The sequence below is a fragment of the Anoplopoma fimbria genome, chromosome 24 (genome assembly GCF_027596085.1).
Source record: "Anoplopoma fimbria isolate UVic2021 breed Golden Eagle Sablefish chromosome 24, Afim_UVic_2022, whole genome shotgun sequence".
In the NCBI taxonomy this organism is placed as follows: domain Eukaryota; kingdom Metazoa; phylum Chordata; class Actinopteri; order Perciformes; family Anoplopomatidae; genus Anoplopoma; species Anoplopoma fimbria.
The window spans coordinates 96,517-119,482 of record NC_072472.1 but is presented as its reverse complement, the minus strand read 5'-3'; the positions used below and the strand labels follow the sequence as shown (position 1 = coordinate 119,482).

The window sequence follows — 22,966 nt, the reverse complement described above, 5'->3', positions numbered from 1 at the left end:
TGGTGGACGGTTTTGTTGCTTGGAGGAAGTCGTCTCCTTCAGTTGACTTGAAACCGTCGGAGGAACAACAGAGAGAGAGATGAAGCTCAGTTCTCTGCTGCTGTCGATCGCCCTCAGCTGCTGCTCTGCTGAAGGTCAGAAACTCATCAAACACTCTTTATCACTCTTTATTCACTGTTTATTCACTCTTTATCACTCTTTATCCACGGTTTATTCACTGTTTATTCACTCTTTATTCAGTCTTCATCCACTGTTTATTCACTCTTTATTCACTCTTTATTCAATGTTTATTCACTCTTTATCCACTCTTTATCACTCTATATTCACCCTATATTCACACTTTATTCACTCTTTATCCATTCTTTATCCACTGATTATTCACTCTTTATCATGGTTTATTCACTCTTTATCACGGTTTATTCACTCTTTATCACGGTTTATTCACTCTATCACTCTTAATCACTCTTAATCACTCTTTATCACTCTTTGTACACTGTGTATTCACTGTTTATTCACACTTTATTCACACTTTATTCACTGTTTAATCACACTTATTCACTCTTTATTAACTCTATATTCACTCTTTATCCACTGTTTATTCACTCTTTATCACTCTTTATCCACAGTTTATTCACTGTTTATTCACTCTTTATTCACTCTTTATTCACTCTTTATTCACTCTTTATTCAGTCTTCATCCACAGTTTAATCACTCTTTATCCACTCTTTATCACTCTATATTCACCCTGTATTCACACTTTATTCACTCTTTATCCATTCTTTATCCACTGATTATTCACTCTTTATCCATTCTTTATCCACTGATTATTCACTCTTTATCATGGTTTATTCACTCTTTATCACGGTTTATTCACTCTTTATCACTCTTAATCACTCTTTATCACTCTTTATCACTCTTTGTACACTGTTTATTCACTGTTTATTCACACTTTATTCATTCTTTATTCACTCTTTATTCACTGTTTATTCACTTTTTATTCACTCTATATTCACTGTTTATTCTGTTTAATCACACTTTATTCACTCTTTGTTCACTCTTTGTTCACTCTTTGTTCACTCTTTATTCACTGTTTATTCACTCTTTATTCAATGTTTATTCACTCTTTATCACTCTATATTCACCCTCTTTGTTCACTCTTTGTTCACTCTTTATTCACTCTTTATTGATGCTACATAAACACCTCTTAATGCTTTATTTGGGCTGAATAACCTTCATTAATGTAACGACATCACACAGTAATATGACTCATGGAGTGTTTAAATGTTGTAATATGAATCTTAAACGTCCATTAACAAATTAGTATTGTTAAACAGTAGTATTATACATGCATTTATGTATGTATTATATATGTATATTAGTACTTAGTATTAGTAGTAAACCAAGCAGCATTACTGCTACTAGGTTTACTACTACTACTACTACTAGTCTACTTCTACTAATAATAATACTAGTCCTACTTGTACTACTAGGCCTTCTTCTTCTACTACTACTACTACTGATTATTGAAGGTCTACTACTACTAGTACTATTGCAACTACTTCTTCCCATAAGTGATGGCAGTGGATGTAAACAGGTTTCCATGGCAACCAGTTCCTTTACCACTCCCACAGTCCTCAACAAAGAAGAAGTGAGACAAGGAAGTGGGAGAGAGACCCTCACACACACACACACACACACACACACACACACACACACACACACACACACACACACACACACACACACACACACACACACACACACACACACACACACTAAGAACACACACACACACACACACACACACACTAAGAACACACACACACACAAGAACACACACACACACACACACACAACACACACACACACACACACACAACACACACACACACACACACACACACACACACACACACACACTAAGAACACACACACACACACACACACACAAGAACACACACACACACACACACACACACACACAACACACAACACACACACACACACACACACACACACACACACACACACACACACAAGAACACACACATACACACACAGGCACAGAACACACACACATAAACACACACAGGCACAGAACACACACACACACACACACACACACACACACACACACACACACACACATACACACACACAGTGAACACAAACACACACACACACACACACACACACACACACACACACAGACACACACACACACACACACACACACACACACACACAGACACACACACACACACACACACACACACACACACACACACACACACACACACACACACACACACACACACACACACACACACAGACACACACACACACACACAGACACACACACACACACACACACACACACACATCTTGTGGTCTCTGGTAGAAATGTGTTTCCTCCCCCCCAGTACTTTAAACTGACTAAATATCAACAGAACATGTTCTTTTCAGTCGGTGTGAGAATCTGATTATTGAAATCAATAATCAATCAACGCAGTGTCTGGTTGACCTGATCAATAATCAATCAAGAGCTCTTTGACCTGACAGCTTTAGTGACGTTTTATAAACACATTGATCCATTAATTGATCGTATTGATATCTGTTTATTGATCATATTGATATATTTTTATTGATCGTATTGATATTCGTTGATTGATCGTATTGATATCCGTTGATTGATCGTATTGATATTGTGTACTGTGTGTACTCTACAGGTTTACTGTGTGTACTCTACAGGTTTACTGTGTGTACTCTACAGGTGTACTGTGTGTACTCTACAGGTGAACTGTCTAATTTTATTTATTTAAATATTAAATCTTGGATTATAAAGTGTAGAAACTAAGAGTTAAGATAAAATAAGATAATCCTTTATTAGTTAAAGAACCATCACAGGGTCCATTGAGTAGCTGTTCCTGAGCTTTCAGTCGTATCACATGATTCTTTTTAATTGTTACGATTTAATGTTTGCTCATTTAACGATCATGTCGGATTCAAACGGGTCGGTTCTGGATTTATAAACTGGATTCTAAAGATTAAATGTGTTCACATTGTAAAACATTTTCAGGATTTTAACTTTAAAGGATTTAAACCTCATGTCATCTAAACCTCATGTCACCTAGACCTCATGTCACCTAGACCTCATGTCACCTAGACCTCATGTCACCTAAACCTCATGTCACCTAAACCTCATGTCACCTAAACCTCATGTCACCTAAACCTCATGTCACCTAGACCTCATGACCTCACCTAAACCTCATGTCACCTAAACCTCATGTCACCTAAACCTCATGTCACCTAAACCTCATGTCACCTAAACCTCATGTCACCTAAACCTCATGTCACCTAAACCTCATGTCACCTAAACCTCATGTCACCTAAACCTCATGTCACCTAAACCTCATGTCACCTAGACCTCATGTCACCTAAACCTCATGTCACCCAAACCTCATGTCACCTAAACCTCATGTCACCTAGACCTCATGTCACCTAAACCTCATGTCACCTAAACCTCATGTCACCTAGACCTCATGTCACCTAAACCTCATGTCACCTAAACCTCATGTCACCTAAACCTCATGTCACCTAAACCTCATGTCACCTAAACCTCATGTCACCTAGACCTCATGTCACCTAAACCTCATGTCACCTAAACCTCATGTCACCTCCTCATGTCCCAAACCTCATGTCACCTCATGTCACCTAAACCTCAAACCTCATGTCACCTAAACCTCATGTCACCTAAACCTCATGTCACCTAAACCTCATGTCACCTAGACCTCATGTCACCTAAACCTCATGTCACCCATGTCACCTAAACCTCATGTCACCTAAACCTCATGTCACCTAAACCTCATGTCACCTAGACCTCATGTCACCTAAACCTCATGTCACCTAGACCTCATGTCACCTAGACCTCATGTCACCTAGACCTCATGTCACCTAAACCTCATGTCACCTAGACCTCATGTCAAAAGGGGCGGCTGTGGCACATGAGGTAGAGCTTCATTGCAGCCCACTGCTCCTCCGGGATGGTTAAATGCAGAGAACCGAATTTCCCCATTGTGGGACTAATAAAGGCTTAATTATTATTATTAGACCTCATGTCACCTTGAACACCTTCATGTCACCTGGACCGACTTCAAAACACTTGGAACAGAAGACATGGAGGTGAACCCAACCTATGAGATTTTTTCAGGTGATATTCAGGCGGTATTTATCTATTCACTCAGGCTTTTGTGCCAGGACAAATGTTTCGCTTCTTTTAATTGGCATTAACATTATTTAATGCACCAGTTTGAGCCGGTGAAACATACATAAAATAATAAAAAATGGCTGTTGTGTTTGTCAACCATTGGCTGAGACACCTGTCAATCAAAGCAAACACACCGTTAACCCTCCTTTCAACTCTGAAGTTAAGGGACTTTATTTAGAAAATCGGTGGAGCCTGAATGCTGTAGGAGTCGTGTAAGAACTGAAGTTTTGACTTCAGACGTCTTCACTGCAGGTGATCACCATGACAAACCGCCTGCTGCCATGACGATGGGCGCCGCCCAGTCGCCCGGCCAATTAGACGTCGCCTCGGCCCCCAGGCTGTTGGACCTGGTCCAGGATCAGCAGCCGGACGCAGTTTGGAGGAAGGAGGTCCTTGATCTGCTTACACAGCTGGTCCTGGTCCAGAAAGAGGTTGCCAAGGGCCAGGTCCAGGTGGTGCAACTGCTCAGCACGCTGGGAACTCAGGTGGGTTTACTTTAGTTTAGTTTCTCTTTCTTAAGTGAAGTTCAGTGTAGCTTTAGATAAAGTTTAGTTTATCTCAAGTTTGGTTCTTTTCAGTTATAGTTTCGATAAGGTTTAGTTCATACCAGGTTTAGTTAAGGTTTAATTTAGTTTATCTCAGGTTTAGTTTAGGTTAGGTTAGGTTAGGTTAGGTTTAGTTTCTAACCCTAACCCTAACCCTGGTTTAGGTTACCTTAGATGAGGTCCGGTTTAGTTCACTTTAGTTTTGGTTTGGATCATTTTTACTTGATCTCAAATTGCGATGGGATTTAGTTCATCTCAGATTTAGTTTAGGTTTAGAGAAAGTTTAGTTAAGTTTAAACCAGGTTTAGTTAAGGTTTAGAAAAGGTTTAGTTAAGGTTAAACCAGGTTTAGTTTAGTGTAGTTTATCTCAGTTTAAGATAGAGTGTAATACATCTCAGGTTTAGCTTTTTAGCTCAGGTTTAGATTATTGCAGGTTTAGTTACGATAATTCATTCATTCATTCCTTTTCCGTAACCTGCTTGTCCAGTTAAGGGTCACAGGGGTGCTGGAGCCGATCTCAGCTGTCAATGGTTGAAGGCCGGGTTCACCCTGGACAGGTCGCCAGTCTATCACAGGGCAGTTACGATAATGTTTATTTTAATTTATCACAGGTTCACTTTAGATAAGATTTTGTTGATCTCTGGTTTACTTAAGTATATCTCAGGTTTAGTTTATCTCAGGTTTAGTTTAGAAAAGTTTGGTTTATCTCAGGTTTAGTTTATCACAGGTTTAGTTTAGATAAGTTTATTTAATCTTAGGTTTAGTTTAGACATGGTTTGGTTTAGTTTATCCCATGTCTTGTTTAGTTGAGTTTAGATAAAGCTTAGTTCAGATACATACAGTCTGGATTTCCAGAGTTAATCCATCATAACTGGTCCACTGGTCTAATCCGATCTGACCTAAAGACACCTTCTAATAATCAACCTGAACTGTTCTCACATATTTATTATCTCGACATCTCCAGGTGACATCTAGTCTGATCCAGTTTAACCAATCTAACCAGTGTTTCGACGTTGTGTCCTCAGGGTTCCCAGCAGATCCTGGATCTGCAGAACCTGGCTCGTCACCAGAGTCTGCTGGTTGAAAACCACCAGGCTTTACTTCTGCAGACGTCTCGCATCGCCACCCATCTGCAGGAAATCACCAAGAAACCCGCTGTCCCTGGCCAATGAGATCCTCTGATTCTCCACAGGCAGCCAATGAGAGACCAGTTTGTACTAACAGTGAAATATGTTCTTAACTCGTCTTTCGGGTTGATTAGTTCTTAATCTGCTGGCCAATGATTCTGATGTTTTATAGCAGCTGACCAGTTAACATCGAACCTTGTAATCAATACTAATTATTTCCAGAATGCTGATAGATTTAAAATCATAATCAAACACATGTATAATCATTTTTCTTAGATTAAGAATCAGAGAATCATTTAAATGAACAATAGAAGTGATCAGGTGTTGTGGTTCACCTGTTGGTGACATCACAACATCCCATCAGATGATAGTGTTGTGTCTTCTTTTTTGATCTCAGTAGATGTGTTGCCTGTTCTGTCATTTAAAGAATAAAGTCCTGTTTCCTCATCCACCCAGTGCCCGTGTTTCTGTGTATTATAGTACACTGAGTACTGCGGAGTGACTCAGTACTGCCCTTATTAAACTTGCCTTCATTGATCAGGCTCCTCCTTATGCTGCGTTCACACCAAGTGCGAAGCAAATTTTTTGCGCGTTTAGTTTACATGTAAAGTCAATGCATAGAGAGTAGACGCGAATTCGAGCTGGGCGGTGCAAATGAGGCGAAATTGCGAAAAGAGTTGAAATATAAAAATCGCGTGACGCTGCATTGCGAAAGCCAATCAGCGTTGAGATTCTCCTCCTGTCATGTAAGAAAAGTCCAGCACCAACCGATCCGAGCTCCGTTCAGAAAACAAGCATTTTAAAAGTGACTCCTTGTTGTCTTGCAGAGAGAACTAACAAAACATGAATTCTGACTTTTTACAAATCGCCATCATTATGTTGTTATTTCGGCGTCCCTTTTTGTACATTTATTATAATTAAATCACAGTAAACTTGTTTACATTCGGACCACACAGCTGTAGTAAACCAGCCGACGTGTAGCTTGCTGGATTCAGTGAATACGTCTCCATGAAATCCACCGAGCGCCTCCGGATGATGTTATGAACCCAGACAAGACGGCGTTTAGTTTCCCGGGACATCTGGGACTGCCACAACAAGCACAAAGCAGAAGTAGTAGTTATTTCTTGCATGGTTGACTGCGGAAATAAATGGCTTCGTTGAAGACGGTCTCCAGGGAGATGAGACATTCCTCCTCTCCGGTGCGTCTGGCACGAATGAAGTGAATAAACACAAATGGACCTGCGAGTAAACTGATGCGAGTAAACTGACGCGAGTAAACTGACGCGAGTAAACTGACGCGAGTAACGCGTCGCAAATATTCGCCTCGCTTTTGGTGTGACACGGCATAAGTGTTTGGATGCACAGTGATGCAGGAGAACGTTCTCTGTTGTTTCTATTAGACCTCAGTTCCTCATCTGATACGGGGGACCACTCCATCTTGGCTGAGAAGCTCAAGCAATGGGTTGAAAGCTCTGGATCAGCTCTGGACTTTTTCAGTCACTGTCCACCTCATCAAGTAAATCTCTGTTTTGTGGTGTTCCCCAAGGTTCTGTCCTGGGTCCGATGTGGTGGACGTGCTTATGCTTGGGCAGTAATGTTATGATGAGTCATTTTAAAGTTATTTTCTATCATTATTATGCAGACGATATTCAAGTATACATTAAGTTAAAGTCTCTAAATGTTGAAGAAATGCTTCAGCTCCATAAACTATTGGAAGGCTGATCGTTTTCTGCATCTGAAGTTCTTATTTCTGCTTCTTATTTCTCTAAGAGGCTAAAAAATGGTTGCTATGAAAATACTGATGAGTGAAGCTCTAAAGAGAAACTCTGTTAAACAGATTTACCGTTTGTTTGTTTCAGATCCTCCGGATCCTCCATCAATCCGTCTGAACTCTGACTTCCTGCCAAACCAGAAGGAGGTGGTTCTGACCGCCGGCTCCGCCTTCAACCTCAGCTGTCATGGCAACCGTTCGGTCGGTTTGACCACCACTGCGTTCCGCCTGCTGTACCGGGACCAACTGCTGGACCCGGTGGAGGTAAAGAGGTCAGACCCCAGACACACTGGGACCTACCGCTGTGGGTACATCGACCAGAGCCTGGAACACCTGGACACCTGGATACACCTGTACGTCAAAGGTAAGATTAGCTGAGTCCATGCCCCCCTCCAGAGTCTGTGGGCCGGATCCAAACGTTCTGGTCCTCGTAGACTTGTTCATGACTCCCCTGCTGTAGCATTCATCATCTGTTGAAAACGACCTCGGTATCCCATAATGCCTCTCTCTCAGACCCAGCTGACCCCTCCAGTGTGTTTGTCACACCTCGCCGCGTCCCTTCAGTCGAGGAGGGCCAGGACTTCCTGTTCAGGTGTCTGCTCACCGACCCGTCCGTCACCGACCTCACCCTCCAATCAGCAGACAGCACGGGGGACAAGGGGCGGGGCCTGCCTCAGGGTATGAACGTGACCTTTGACCCCAAGAGAGGAGCCCTGATCCGAGACCTGCAGAGGTCGTTCAAAGGACGCTATGTTTGTTCAGGATGGAAGGACAGAAGGCAGTTCATATCCAGACCTGTCGACCTGCTGGTGGCCCCCAGTAAGACCTGTCTGTCTGATTTCTACCTGTCTCCTTGATGACCTGTCTGTCTTCTACTGTCTGATTTCTACCCGTCTCCCTGATGACCCGTCTGTCTTCTACTGTCTGATTTATACCTGTCTCCCTGATGACCCGTCTGTCACCTCATCTCTGCCTGTCTGTCTGCAGAGCTACGTCATCCTCCCTCCCTCTCTATCAGTCGGGATGAATCGGTCCGTCTGGAAGGAGAGAACTTCGAGGTCACCTGTCTGACCAGTAACCCCTCCCACTTCTACAACCTCACCTGGACACACCCCAACACAAAGGTCAGAGGTCACCTGTTTGACTTCACGCAGGACAGACAGTCTGTTCTGGTACTCATTGGTTCTGTGGTTCCTTCCAGACACTGAACGTCACCTTCAGCCGTCACTATGGCAACGGCCACCTGTACATCAACAGCACTCTGACATTCTCCGCCGTCAGTCGGACTCACAGCGGCACCTACACCTGTACTGCTGTCAACGAAGCCGGAGTCGCCACGGCAACCACTCAGCTCAGAGTGCTGGGTGAGAGCTTCTGCTGATAACAGATCAAGGGAACAAGATAGTAACTATTTGACATAAGAAACTATGTGTGAAGAATATCATTTAGAAAAAGACAAAAAAACATGTTGGAATGATGTAATAACTTGACACAGAAATAATATTCATATATTCAACAGTATTATTCATATATTCAACAGTAAACAGTGATATGTATATATTCAACAGTAATATTCATATATTCAACAGTAAACAGTAATATTCATATATTCAACAGTAATATTCATATATTCAACAGTAATGTTTCCTGTCTCTCCTCTTCATCTTCCTCCTCACCAGATGGCCCCTACCTGAGAATCTACCTGCAGCCGATGCAGCAAGCTAACACTGACACTAACACCATAGAGGTCAATGAGGCCCTGGGTGCTAATGTTAGCAGCATGCTAATGGAGGTGCAAGGAGAGCTAGAAGCTAACATTAGCAGCAGTTCACTGGAATTCAATGGGATATTAGTCGCTAATGTTAGCACCAATCACATGCATGTGAACAGGAACCACAGTGCTAACGTTAGCGGCAGTAGCACAGTGGAGGTGTATGAAGATCGAGATGTGATGTTGACCTTTGTGATCTTAGCATATCCTCCAATCAGGAGCCAGCGCTGGACGACAACAACACATGTCAACAAGGACAACAACAATACGGTGCACCATGAGAGCTATGCCACACACAGCTACAGGTTAGCATGCTAACAAATACTAGCTAGCATTCTAGGATTTCAACTGCAGGTCAGAGACAGACAGACAGACAGACAGAGTCATTGTCTATATGAAGGTATATGAAGGTATATAAAGGTATATAAAGGTACATAAAGGTATATGAAGGTACATAAAGGTATATGAAGGTACATAAAGGTATATGAAGGTATATGAAGGTATATAAAGGTATATGAAGGTATATGAAGGTATATAAAGGTACATAAAGGTATATGAAGGTATATAAAGGTATATGAAGGTATATAAAGGTATATGAAGGTACATAAAGGTATATGAAGGTACATAAAGGTATATGAAGGTATATAAAGGTATATGAAGGTATATGAAGGTATATGAAGGTATATGAAGGTATATAAAGGTATATGAAGGTATATAAAGGTACATTCTTGGCGTTCAGGTCCGAGGCCAGCTTGCTACTGAGGCGGGTCCATCAGGAGGATCGAGGTCGATACTCGTTCCACTTTGAGAACTCGTTCTTCGACGGCTCGCAGAACATCGCCCTCCGGATTTACCGTAAAGAGCCTTTCCTCCTCGTTCTCCTCTTCTTCTTCTTTCTGCTATACCCCTTCCTCTTCCTCAGTGCTGCAGCTTCCTCTTTTACTTCTTCTGATCATCCAATCATCGTTGTTGATTTCATGTTGCTCAGCAGAAACATCACCAGCTGTCTCCTAAGTTATGCTTCCTTATTTTATCACGTGTCACTACTTCCTGTTTTATTTTGTGTTACTAACGTCTCCTCTCATTTCAGAGTCTTCACTTCCTGTCTTTGTGTGTTTTCTCACCACTGTGATTGTAAGCTCCGCCCCTGAGAGATCTCACCTGTGTCTAATCACCTGCACCTCCCAGAGTAAAAAAAACCTGAGTCCTTCTGAGTATCTAAACCAGTTTGTCTTTGTCCTCTGAGTCTCTAAACCAGTTTGTCTTTGTCCTCTGAGTCTCTGAACCAGTTTGTCTTTGTCCTCTGAGTCTCTAAACCAGTTTGTCTTTGTCATCTGTGTCCAGCGTTCCAGTGATATCAGAGTCTTCATGATCCTGGTTCCTCTGAATCCTCCCTGATTTGTTTGCCTGATCTGAAAACTAAAGATGTTTTTTACATCTGGTCCTGTTGTCCTGGTCTTCATGAGTCCTGTGTTGTCTCTGGTACGACGTGTGGTGAACGTATTCTTTCAGGTTCTCCAAGCGCTGTCATCAGTCAGGAGAACAACACTCTGACCTGCTGCAGCTCTGGATATCCATTACCCACAATCCTCTGGTACATCTGCCCCGGGGTCCAGGACACGTATGTACCAACCGGACCGACAGGGTTTATCTCTGTTTATCTCTCTGTTTATCTCTCTGTTTATCTCTCTGTTTATCTCTGTGTTTATCTCTGTTTATCTCTGTTTATCTCTCTGTTTATCTCTCTGTTTATCTCTGTTTATCTCTCTGTTTATCTCTGTTTATCTCTGTTTTATCTCTGTTTATCTCTGTTTATCTCTCTGTTTATCTCTGTTTATCTCTGTGTTTATCTCTCTGTTTATCTCTGTTTATCTCTGTTTATCTCTGTGTTTATCTCTCTGTTTATCTCTGTTTTATCTCTGTTTATCTCTCTGTTTATCTCTCTGTTTATCTCTGTTTATCTCTGTGTTTATCTCTGTTTATCTCTCTGTTTATCTCTGTGTTTATCTCTGTTTATCTCTCTGTTTATCTCTGTTTATCTCTGTGTTTATCTCTCTGTTTATCTCTCTGTTTATCTCTGTTTATCTCTGTGTTTATCTCTCTGTTTATCTCTGTTTATCTCTGTTTATCTCTGTGTTTATCTCTATCTCTGTTTATCTCTGTTTATCTCTCTGTTTATCTCTCTGTTTATCTCTCTGTTTATCTCTCTGTTTATCTCTGTTTATCTCTGTGTTTATCTCTGTGTTTATCTCTGTTTATCTCTGTGTTTATCTCTGTTTATCTCTCTGTTTATCTCTGTTTATCTCTGTTTATCTCTCTGTTTATCTCTCTGTTCATCTCTCTGTTTATCTCTATTTATCTCTGTGTTTATCTCTGTGTTTATCTCTCTGTTTATCTCTGTTTATCTCTGTGTTTATCTCTGTGTTTATCTCTGTTTATCTCTGTTTATCTCTGTTTATCTCTCTGTTTATCTCTCTGTTTATCTCTGTTTATCTCTCTGTTTATCTCTGTTTATCTCTGTGTTTATCTCTGTTTATCTCTCTGTTTATCTCTCTGTTTATCTCTATTTATCTCTCTGTTTATCTCTGTTTATCTCTGTGTTTATCTCTATTTATCTCTGTGTTTATCTCTCTGTTTATCTCTGTTTATCTCTGTGTTTATCTCTATTTATCTCTGTGTTTATCTCTGTTTATCTCTGTGTTTATCTCTGTGTTTATCTCTGTGTTTATCTCTGTGTTTATCTCTGTTTATCTCTCTGTGTTTATCTCTGTGTTTATCTCTGTGTTTATCTCTGTGTTTATCTCTGTGTTTATCTCTGTTTATCTCTGTTTATCTCTGTGTTTATCTCTCTGTTTATCTCTATTTATCTCTGTGTTTATCTCTGTGTTTATCTCTCTGTTTATCTCTCTGTTTATCTCTGTGTTTATCTCTGTTTATCTCTCTGTTTATCTCTGTTTATCTCTCTGTTTATCTCTCTGTTTATCTCTGTTTATCTCTGTGTTTATCTCTCTGTTTATCTCTGTTTTATCTCTGTGTTTATCTCTGTGTTTATCTCTGTTTATCTCTGTGTTTATCTCTGTTTATCTCTCTGTTTATCTCTGTTTATCTCTCTGTTTATCTCTCTGTTTATCTCTGTGTTTATCTCTATTTATCTCTCTGTTTATCTCTCTGTTTATCTCTATTTATCTCTCTGTTTATCTCTCTGTTTATCTCTATTTATCTCTGTGTTTATCTCACTGTTTATCTCTGTGTTTATCTCTCTGTTCATCTCTGGGTTTATCTCTGTTTATCTCTGTTTATCTAGAGATTAGAGTTCCATTTCCACAGCGCTTTATTCAGACAGTGAAAAGCACCTACATAGGTGGGTTCATGTCAGACACTTAATCCCCTGCATTCTAGTGAGTATTTATACACCAATTTATGTTGGAAATGTTTAGATTTATGTTCCATCCATAGTAATAATAATGTTTCAAAACCCTCAGATCTGACCTCCTTGGTGGTAATGATCATTTTCATTCATTATTTTCACAGCAGTTACTTTAAATGGGCAAATCAAGATAAAACAAATCTTCATTATGATTTGAATTGAATTGAATTAAATGAAGTAAATGAAGTAAATGAAGTAAATGAAGTTGGGTAGAATGACAGAGAATAAAATACCCAACAACAGAAGGAGATCAAATTAACGAGCAGCAAACGCACCAACATTCACTTTCACCTCATCCGCAGGTGTGGAGACGTCGCCGACTATCGGCTTCCTCCAGCTGACGTGACCTCACAGGACGAGGACGTGAGGAACCACCTGACCCTGCCTCTGTCGCCTGGTGATGATGTCACTGTGGAGTGTGTTGCCTACAACCAGATGGGAGAGTCTCGTGAAGTCTTCAATCACCGTAGGTGTAATAATCTGTGTGTCTTAATATCTTAATGTGTAATCATCTTATGTGTAGTCATGGTAGGTGTAATCATGTAATCATGGTAGGTGTAGTCATGGTAGGTGTAATCATGTAGTCATGGTAGGTGTAATCATGTAGTCATGGTAGGTGTAGTCATGGTAGGTGTAGTCATGGTAGGTGTAATCATGGTAGGTGTGATCATGGTAGGTGTAGTCATGGTAGGTGTGATCATGGTAGGTGTAGTCATGGTAGGTGTAGTCATGGTAGGTATAGTCATGGTAGGTGTGATCATGGTAGGTGTAGTCATGGTAGGTGTGATCATGTAGTCATGGTAGGTGTAATCATGTAGTCATGGTAGGTGTAGTCATGGTAGGTGTAGTCATGGTAGGTGTGATCATGGTAGGTGTAGTCACGGTAGGTGTGATCATGGTAGGTGTAGTCATGGTAGGTGTGATCATGGTAGGTGTAGTCATGGTAGGTGTGATCATGGTAGGTGTAGTCATGGTAGGTGTAGTCATGGTAGGTATAATCATGGTAGGTGTAGTCATGGTAGGTATAATCATGGTAGGTGTAGTCATGGTAGGTGTAGTCATGGTAGGTGTGATCATAGTAGGTGTAGTCATGGTAGGTGTAGTCATGGTAGGTATAATCATGGTAGGTGTAGTCATGGTAGGTGTAATCATGGTAGGTGTAGTCATGGTAGGTGTAGTCATGGTAGGTGTGATCATGGTAGGTGTAATCATGTAGTCATGGTAGGTATAATCATGGTAGGTGTAGTCATGGTAGGTGTAGTCATGGTAGGTGTAGTCATGGTAGGTGTGATCATGGTAGGTGTAGTCATGGTAGGTGTGATCATGGTAGGTGTGATCATGGTAGGTATAATCATGGTAGGTGTAGTCACAGTAGGTGTAGTCATGGTAGGTATAATCATGGTAGGTGTAGTCATGGTAGGTGTAGTCATGGTAGGTGTAGTCATGGTAGGTGTAGGTATCATGGTAGGTGTAGTCATGGTAGGTGTAGTCATGGTAGGTATAATCATGGTAGGTGTAGTCATGGTAGGTGTAGTCATGGTAGGTATAATCATGGTAGGTGTAGTCATGTAGGTGTAGTCATGGTAGGTATAATCATGGTAGGTGTAGTCATGGTAGGTGTAGTCATGGTAGGTGTAATCATGGTGGTAGGTGTAATCATGTAGTCATGGTAGGTGTAGTCATGGTAGGTATAATCATGGTAATCATTAGGTGTAGTCATGGTAGGTGTAGTCATGGTAGGTATAATCATGGTAGGTGTAGTCATGGTAGGTGTGGTCATGGTGTAGGTGTAGTCATGGTAGGTGTAGTCATGGTAGGTGTAATCATGGTAGGTGTAGTCATGGTAGGTGTAGTCATGGTAGGTATAATCATGGTAGGTGTAGTCATGGTAGGTGTAGTCATGGTAGGTATAATCATGGTAGGTGTAGTCATGGTAGGTGTAGTCATGGTAGGTATAATCATGGTAGGTGTAGTCATGGGTAGGTGTAGTCATGGTAGGTATAAATCATGGTAGGTGTAGTCATGGTAGGTGTAGTCATGGTAGGTGTAGTCATGGTAGGTGTAGTCATGGTCATGTAGTCATGGTAGGTGTAGTCATGGTAGGTATAATCATGGTAGGTGTGATCATGGTAGGTGTAGTCATGGTAGGTGTAGTCATGGTAGGTGTAGTCATGGTAGGTGTAGTCATGGTAGGTGTAGATCATGGTAGGTGTAGTCATGGTAGGTGGTAGGTGTAGTCACGGTAGGTGTAGTCATGGTAGGTATAATCATGGTAGGTGTAGTCATGGTAGGTGTAGTCATGGTAGGTGTAGTCATGGTAGGTATAATCATGGTAGGTGGTGTAGTCATGGTAGGTGTAGTCATGGTAGGTGTGATCATGGTAGGTGTAGTCATGGTAGGTGTAGTCATGGTAGGTGTGATCATGGTAGGTGTAGTCATGGTAGGTGTAGTCATGGTAGGTGTGATCATGGTAGGTATAATCATGGTAGGTGTGATCATGGTAGGTGTAGTCATGGTAGGTGTAGTCATGGTAGGTATAATCATGGTAGGTGTAGTCACGGTAGGTGTAGTCATGGTGTAGAAAAACCTTATATGTGGCTGAACTCGTCCTCTTGTTGTTGAATAAATGTGTTCACCAGGAAAAGATCTTTCTTTCTTCACTCCGGCTCTGATTGGAGCACTGAGTTCAGCTCTGCTCCTCCTCCTGCTCTTATTGGTCGTCTTTTACAAGTGGAGACAGGTATGTTTATTTAATATAATAATGATAATGATAATAATACCTTAATGTCACATATCATAGCTAGTAATGCTCGTTCCTTTATTCAAACCAACAAAAAACATAAAGAAAATTCAAACTAAAGAGCACAGAAGACTAAACCTGAGACTAAACCTGAGACTAAACCTGAGACTAAACCTGAATCAGCTGCCACAGATCTTTACTTTTAGTGACTTTATTTCTACCCTTTACCACTAAATCAAAGTTTTCCAGCGTGTCCGTCTGCTTGTTCACGTGTCAATAGTAACAGATAAAGAGAATCAGAACGGCTCCTCTGGTTCTCTGTGACATGTTGAACACTGATATGGAGTCTCATGATATCATAAAGAGTTTGGACAATGCTCTGCCCTGAGATTACATCTGTTATATTAATTTTCACTCAAACACTGATAGCTTGAAGTCCACTTCATAACAAGCTGATAAAATGTTTCTACTCTTCTTCTTCTCTCAGAAACCCAAATATGAGATTCGATGGAAGATCATCGAGAGCACCGATGGAAATAACTACACCTTTATTGACCCCACCCAGCTGCTGTACAACCAAAAGTGGGAGTTTCCTCGAGACAAACTCCGCCTCGGTAAAGACAGCTCTCAACACAAACGCTACCATGTTAATGTTTAACATCTTGATATTATAATTCTTCATAATAATTTGAATAGAAATAAATGACTCAATAGGCAGAAAATGAATCATTAAAAGCTTTGATCAATTTATCGTTAATCGTTCAATCTGACATATATTTCAAAATAAAAGTAAATGAAGTCACTGATAATAATCAGCTGATTTCCACCAAATGAAAGTTGTACAGAAAGAAAAAGAGTCCGACTGCAGTGGATCGAGCTCGTTTAGTCGTCCAGTGGGTTTTTTCTGACCCCTCCTCCATCTGTCAGGTGCTGTTGTTGGTTCGGGAGCGTTCGGGAAGGTCGTCGAGGCAACAGCGTACGGTCTTGGAACCGGCAACGCCACTCGAGTCGCCGTCAAGATGCTCAAACGTCAGTCCACAAGTCTTCATCATCATCATCATTACATGGATGACACATTATTGATCTGATTCACGTTTCATATGTTCATAAACAGCGAGCGCTCACTCAGAGGAACGTGAAGCTCTGATGTCGGAGCTGAAGATCCTCGGCCATCTTGGTTACCATGACAACATTGTCAACCTGTTGGGAGCCTGCACTCGAGGAGGTGATGTGATTATTATCCGCTAATATAAAACTATCCGGGTCACATGGGCATTGACACGACAATAAACAAAGAAATATGGATTAATAAAAAACCAACTACAGATCTGATCAGATGTTTACAGTAACAACCATCATGTGAACATTATTTCTCTGAGATTTGACTTTGGAGCTCTCTTTCCCTCCATTCAGGTCCTATGTTGATGATCACAGAGTACTGTAGCCATGGCGACCTGCTCAACTTCCTGCGGGCTCACGCTCAAGACTTCATGGCGTCTGTTCTCAGTGTGGATGAAGTGGAGGGCGAGGCCGTCTATAAGAACATGGCCACCCAGAACCCCCGACTCAGGAGGTCTGCATCCTTTTCTCCGAACATAACGTTAAGGAAACATTGAGTTAGGATGTGGAAAGCTCATCTTTAAATGTTTAATTTGTCTTCTAATTCATGATTATTCTGTCCGTTTTTATGGGTCATAACTGATTTATGAGAGTACTAGTGATTGAGGAGCGTACTAGTGATTTAGGGGAGTACCAGTGATTTAGGGGAGTACCAGTGATTTAGGGGAGTACTAGTGATTTATTTGCGTACTAGTGATTTAGGAGAGTACCAGTGATTTAGGAGAGTACCAGTGATTTATGAGCGTACTAGTGATTTATGAGCATACTAGTGATTTAGGAGAGTACCAGTGATTTATTTGCGTACTAGTGATTCAGGAGAGTACCAGTGATTTAGGAGAGTACTAGTGATTTAGGAGAGTACTAGTGATTTATTTGCGTACTAGTGATTCAGGAGAGTACTAGTGATTTATGAGCGTACTAGTGATTTAGGAGAGTACCAATGATTAAGGAGAGTACTAGTGATTTATTTGAGTACTAGTGATTTATGAGTGATACAGTGATTTATGAGCGTATTAGTGATTTATGAGCATACTAGTGATTTACTAGTGATTTAGGAGAGTACTAGTGATTTAGGAGAGTACCAGTGATTTAGGAGAGTACCAGTGATTTAGGAGAGTACTAGTGATTTATGAGCGACTAGTGATTTAGGAGCGACCAGTGATTTAGGAGAGTACCAGTGATTTAGGAGAGTACTAGTGATTTAGGAGAGTACTAGTGATTTAGGAGAGTACTAGTGATTTAGGAGCGTACTAGTGATTTAGGAGAGTACTAGTGATTTAGGAGAGTACTAGTGATTTAGGAGCGTACCAGTGATTTAGGAGAGTACTAGTGATTTATTAGCGTAATAGTGATTTAGGAGAGTACCAGTGATTTAGGAGAGTACTAGTGATTTAAGAGCGACCAGTGATTTAGGAGAGTACCAGTGATTTAGGAGAGTACCAGTGATTTAGGAGAGTACCAGTGATTTAGGAGAGTACTAGTGATTTATTAGCGTAATAGTGATTTAGGAGAGTACCAGTGATTTAGGAGAGTACTAGTTATTTATGAGAGTACCAGTGATTTAGGAGAGTACTAGTGATTTAGGAGCGACCAGTGATTTAGGAGAGTACTAGTGATTTAGGAGAGTACCAGTGATTTAGGAGAGTACCAGTGATTTAGGAGAGTACTAGTGATTTAGGAGCATACCAGTGATTTAGGAGAGTACCAGTGATTTAGGAGCGTACTAGTGATTTATGAGAGTACTAGTGATTTAGGAGAGTACTAGTGATTTAGGAGAGTACTAGTGATTTATTAGCGTAATAGTGATTTAGGAGAGTACTAGTGATTTATTAGCGTAATAGTGATTTAGGAGAGTACTAGTGATTTAGGAGCATACCAGTGATTTAGGAGTACTCTTGTTCTCTAATGGATTGTATATTAATACACAGGTTGTATTCATAATGATCTTCGGAGTGTTTGATGAATCCGACCCGGCTCAGTCGTTGCAGTCTACCGAATGAAAAAGTGAAAGTTAAGATCAGGAGTAATAGTAATTCCCAGTGATTTCAATGTCAATGAAGAGACAATACTTTGATTTACAATAACATTAAATATAATAAACTTTTGTTAAGAAATACAATCTAATTTGTCTCAGAAATGAATGTTAATTTCAAAGAAACAAACTGGTGTCGTCAGCAAAGAGTAGATGAAGATGAGGCACTGCAAAGGTCCGACAACAGATCCCTGAGGGACACCACCTCGATCACATATAACTGATCTCTGATCTCTGATGTGTGTGTGTGTGTCTGTGTGTGTCTTGTAGTGACAGTGGGATTTCCTGCTGTTCAGAGTATCAGGAGATGCACCCGGTTCAGAGTCCAGGACAAACACACCTGGGTAACAACTTACACACATCTGAACACACCTAAACTCAACTAAACTCAACTAAACACACCTGAACTCACCTGAACTCAACTAAACTCACCTAAACTCAACTCACCTAAACTCACCTAAACACACCTGAACACACCTAAACTCAACTAAACTCAACTAAACACACATAACCTCAACTAAACTCAACTAAACTCACCTGAACTCAACTAAACTCACCTAAACTCAACTAAACTCACCTGAACTCACCTGAACACACCTGAACTCAACTAAACTCACCTAAACTCACCTGAACTCAACTAAACTCACCTGAACACACCTGAACACACCTGTTGTTGTCTCTGAGGTCAAACTTGTCTTTCTGTCTGACTGTCTGTCTGTCTATCAGGTGTACAGACGAACAGTGTTTCTGTCGGCGACCTCATCAGGTTTTCCTACCAGGTGGCTCAGGGTCTGGACTTCCTGTCCACCAGGAATGTAAGAACACACACACGTTTGTCTTTCTGGACTTGAGAGGACCATCGTCAACAAAAAGGCTTACTAAGCCCTAACCGACAGTGAGGACCGGACAGAGTGTCCTCACTACAACGGTTAAAAACTGTTTAAAAGTTGGTCCTCACAGCAAGACATAAGTAGTACCATTACAATGTCTGTCTGTCCACCACTCTGTCTGTCCACCTGTGTGTTTGACCACCTGTCTGTCTGTCAGTGTATCCACAGAGACGTAGCAGCCAGAAACGTCCTGCTGACGGACCGCCGTGTTGCAAAGATCTGTGACTTCGGTTTGGCGCGAGACATCCGCAACGACGACAGCTACATCGTTCAGGGAAATGTGGGTGTTCACCTGTTACCTGTGATCTGCTTCACCTGTTACCTGTGATCTGCTCACTAACCGTCCGTTAGCGAACTCCTCCCTGTCTCTGTGACAGCAGCTCATAAACAAACACAGAAATCCAGGTAGAATCAACTTCAACTCTGTATTTTATTTTGACATCTTCCTTTGTGTTTTATTTTGACAGGCCCGTCTCCCAGTTAAGTGGATGGCTCCAGAAAGCATCTTTCAGTGTGTTTACACCGTCCAGAGCGACGTCTGGTCCTACGGAGTCCTTCTGTGGGAGACCTTCTCCCTAGGTAACCAGCCCTCAGCCAATCAGTGCACAGCTCTGGTTCAGACCAATATTAAATAGTTATTGTGACCAGCACTTGAAGCTTGGTACTTAATACTTTCCATACTTACTATGTAATTTATACTGCCATACTGAGTGTGTACTTTATATTTTTTACTTAATGGTGTCCGTACTTTGTTTGTACTTTATAGTTTGTAATTTATAGTGTCCATACTTAGTGTGTACTTTATAGATTGTACTTAATAATGTCCATACTTAGTGTGTACTTTATAGATTGTACTTAATAATGTCCATACGTAGTGTGTACTTTATAGTTTGTACTTAATACTGTCCGTACTTAATGTGTACTTTATGGTGTCCATACTTAAAGTACACACTATAAAGAACACACAATGTGAGGACACTACAGAGTCTGAAGCTCTCTGATTGGACGACATAACTGCTGACCTGTTACTGTGTGTCTACCTGTTCAGGTAGGAGTCCGTACCCAAACATTGCCGTGGATACCAACTTCTACAAGATGATCCAAGATGGCCGCCACATGGACAAGCCAGACTTCGCCCCAGCAGAGATGTGAGCAGACCGACATTGAAATGAATCAAGTTATTTTGAATCTAATGACAATGATCTACATTTCATCCAATCAGGTATCAGCTGATGACGCTCTGCTGGAGTTTGGAGCCCACAGACAGACCAACCTTTAAAACGATTGGTCAGCTAATTAACAGGCTCCTCCCCTCCACCAATGACACATCGCCACAACACAGGGACCAGGTGAGACACCTGCCTTCGTAAACTGGGCCTCAGCTTTGTCTGGCAGAGTTCGGGTGGTACCTGAACATCTCGTCTCTCTTCTCCACAGTCGACATACAAGAACATCAACGAGTGCAGAGAAGAAGAAGAAGAAGAGGAGGAGGAGGAGGGGGTCCGAGGAGGAGACGCACTGAAGAGAGGAGAGGATTGTGGACGGGGAGGTGATTAACCATCAGCTGTTGCTAAGAGACGGTTCAGCTGTATGAATGTGCTCTGACTCCTCCTCCTTTTGATCCTCTCAGAGCGCCATGACAACGACAATGATGATGATGACGATGAGGAGAAGGAGCCGATGATGAAGAACATCTACCAGCTGTCCTGATCATCAGTGTGTTTCAGTGTCCGCTGTTGGTTCAAAATGAAACTTTATTCAGAGACAACGTGAATCTAAATGTTCTATACACACTAAAGTGAGAATCCGCCTTCTCCTCCGGTTCTGGACCCGTTTGATCCGGTCTGAACTCTAAAACATGTGGAACCATTTCATTCTGAGGATATTAATGTTTTTTTCTATTTCAGCAACATTTGATAAGTTTCTTATTGTTTGTTTTTTTCAATGTTTAACATTTTTACTAACAGACTTTCTCCTCTGTCATTGATCAAAACTGTAATTGTCTTATTTTGTATTTTTATGTGATGTCTTTAAATACATTCAGACTGAGATGTTTTTTATTATAACACCTGGACGTACCTGCAGGATTCATGACATCACAACAAATATTTACATATGAATAGATTCTTTATTTTAAAGAGGGAGGAGGACAAACTCTTAAGTTTTTTATTTAATAATCAGTATCTAAACATGTAATGTGTGATTTATACCACATCCTGATGTACTTTTAAGTGATTATTAATGTGTTATAACAACGTCAACTCATCCAGGTTACCTGCTGTATAAACAAATATTACATGATAGTATGGTAATAAATCAGTAATAATGTGAAACATGTCTTTATAGGAGAAGTTATAACAAATACTGTTCATTAATAATATTCTAAATGTCCTCATATCTGCTTGTTACAGTATTAAAATCTGTTATAAAGCATTTATTACATGTTTATAAACTAATAAGATATGATCAATATCCAAAAACCAAAGAAAGTATATTTTAATATGGTCATTTTAGCATTTGTAGTCTCCAGTTATTGAATATAATGAAGGACGTGTCACCTGTCAGGTGAGTGCAGGTGGGCGGAGCCACATTAGAGGAGATTACCTGACAGGTTTACTGCTGCTGGACTTCACACTCCGATAAACAAGAAACCCAGCAGGAAGTAGTTCATGAAGGTGAGCTCATTAAAACCACATCATTCATGTTCGATCCAGACGTTCATTCTTTACTGATTGATTGATGGGTGGGGGGCGTGAATATAAAAATTGTTTTTCAGTCTTCAAAGTCTCCCTGAATCATCAAAGGAATAATAGTTTCATTTGAATCAATACTTTATCATAATACTATAATCAATACTTTATTCATATAATTCTAAATTTAATTTCTTTAATGTGTTTTAATATTATAAATAATATTAGTGATATTTATCTCAAAGGTTATTTGTTATTTGATGTTACAGTATTTTAAAAGTTAATAATTTGTCAGCAGTTTTCACCTCTGACTCTGAAACATTATTAATGGTTATCAGCTGCTGTATTGATTAACAGCTGCTGTATTGATAATGAGTCATTAGTCATTTTCAGCTCAATGAAAACTGATCAGTTCACATTCAGAGTCGGAGGATAAACCGTCAGTTTGTGAAGTTAACAGCTGAACTGAGGTCTGCAGCAGGCGACACAGGTGAGTCTGATTCCTTATGTTAACAAGAAGGTAAAGACTGATTGATTGATTGATTGATTGATTGATTGATTGATTAATTGATTGTTCATTTGTTACA

The 22,966-nt window shown here is 40.6% G+C and overlaps 1 protein-coding gene across 1 annotated transcript; it reads left to right on the top strand.

Annotated features, from left to right (window-relative positions):
* On the top strand, positions 1-22,834 carry LOC129113444 (macrophage colony-stimulating factor 1 receptor 2-like). Its single transcript, XM_054625730.1, has 23 exons — positions 1-134; positions 7,799-8,074; positions 8,224-8,529; positions 8,698-8,834; positions 8,912-9,074; positions 9,390-9,786; positions 10,221-10,336; positions 10,994-11,102; positions 13,211-13,374; positions 15,548-15,648; positions 16,136-16,262; positions 16,576-16,677; positions 16,763-16,873; positions 17,062-17,221; positions 19,070-19,143; positions 19,526-19,614; positions 19,847-19,969; positions 20,157-20,268; positions 20,738-20,837; positions 20,912-21,038; positions 21,127-21,238; positions 21,320-22,364; positions 22,773-22,834. Exons 1-22 carry the CDS (start codon positions 80-82, stop codon positions 21,397-21,399), a joined length of 3,141 nt encoding a protein of 1,046 aa, XP_054481705.1. The 5' UTR covers positions 1-79; the 3' UTR covers positions 21,400-22,364; positions 22,773-22,834.
* Positions 22,835-22,966: the final 132 nt, after the last annotated feature.

Coding starts and splice junctions, on each gene's coding strand:
- LOC129113444 (XM_054625730.1), top strand. CDS start 80: ATGAAGCTCAGTTCTCTGCTGCTGTCGATCGCCCTCAGCTGCTGCTCT. Junction 11,103..13,210: donor TGCCCCGGGGTCCAGGACAC/GTATGTACCAAC, acceptor CCTCATCCGCAG/GTGTGGAGACGTCGCCGACT. Junction 17,222..19,069: donor CAGAACCCCCGACTCAGGAG/GTCTGCATCCTT, acceptor TGTGTCTTGTAG/TGACAGTGGGATTTCCTGCT.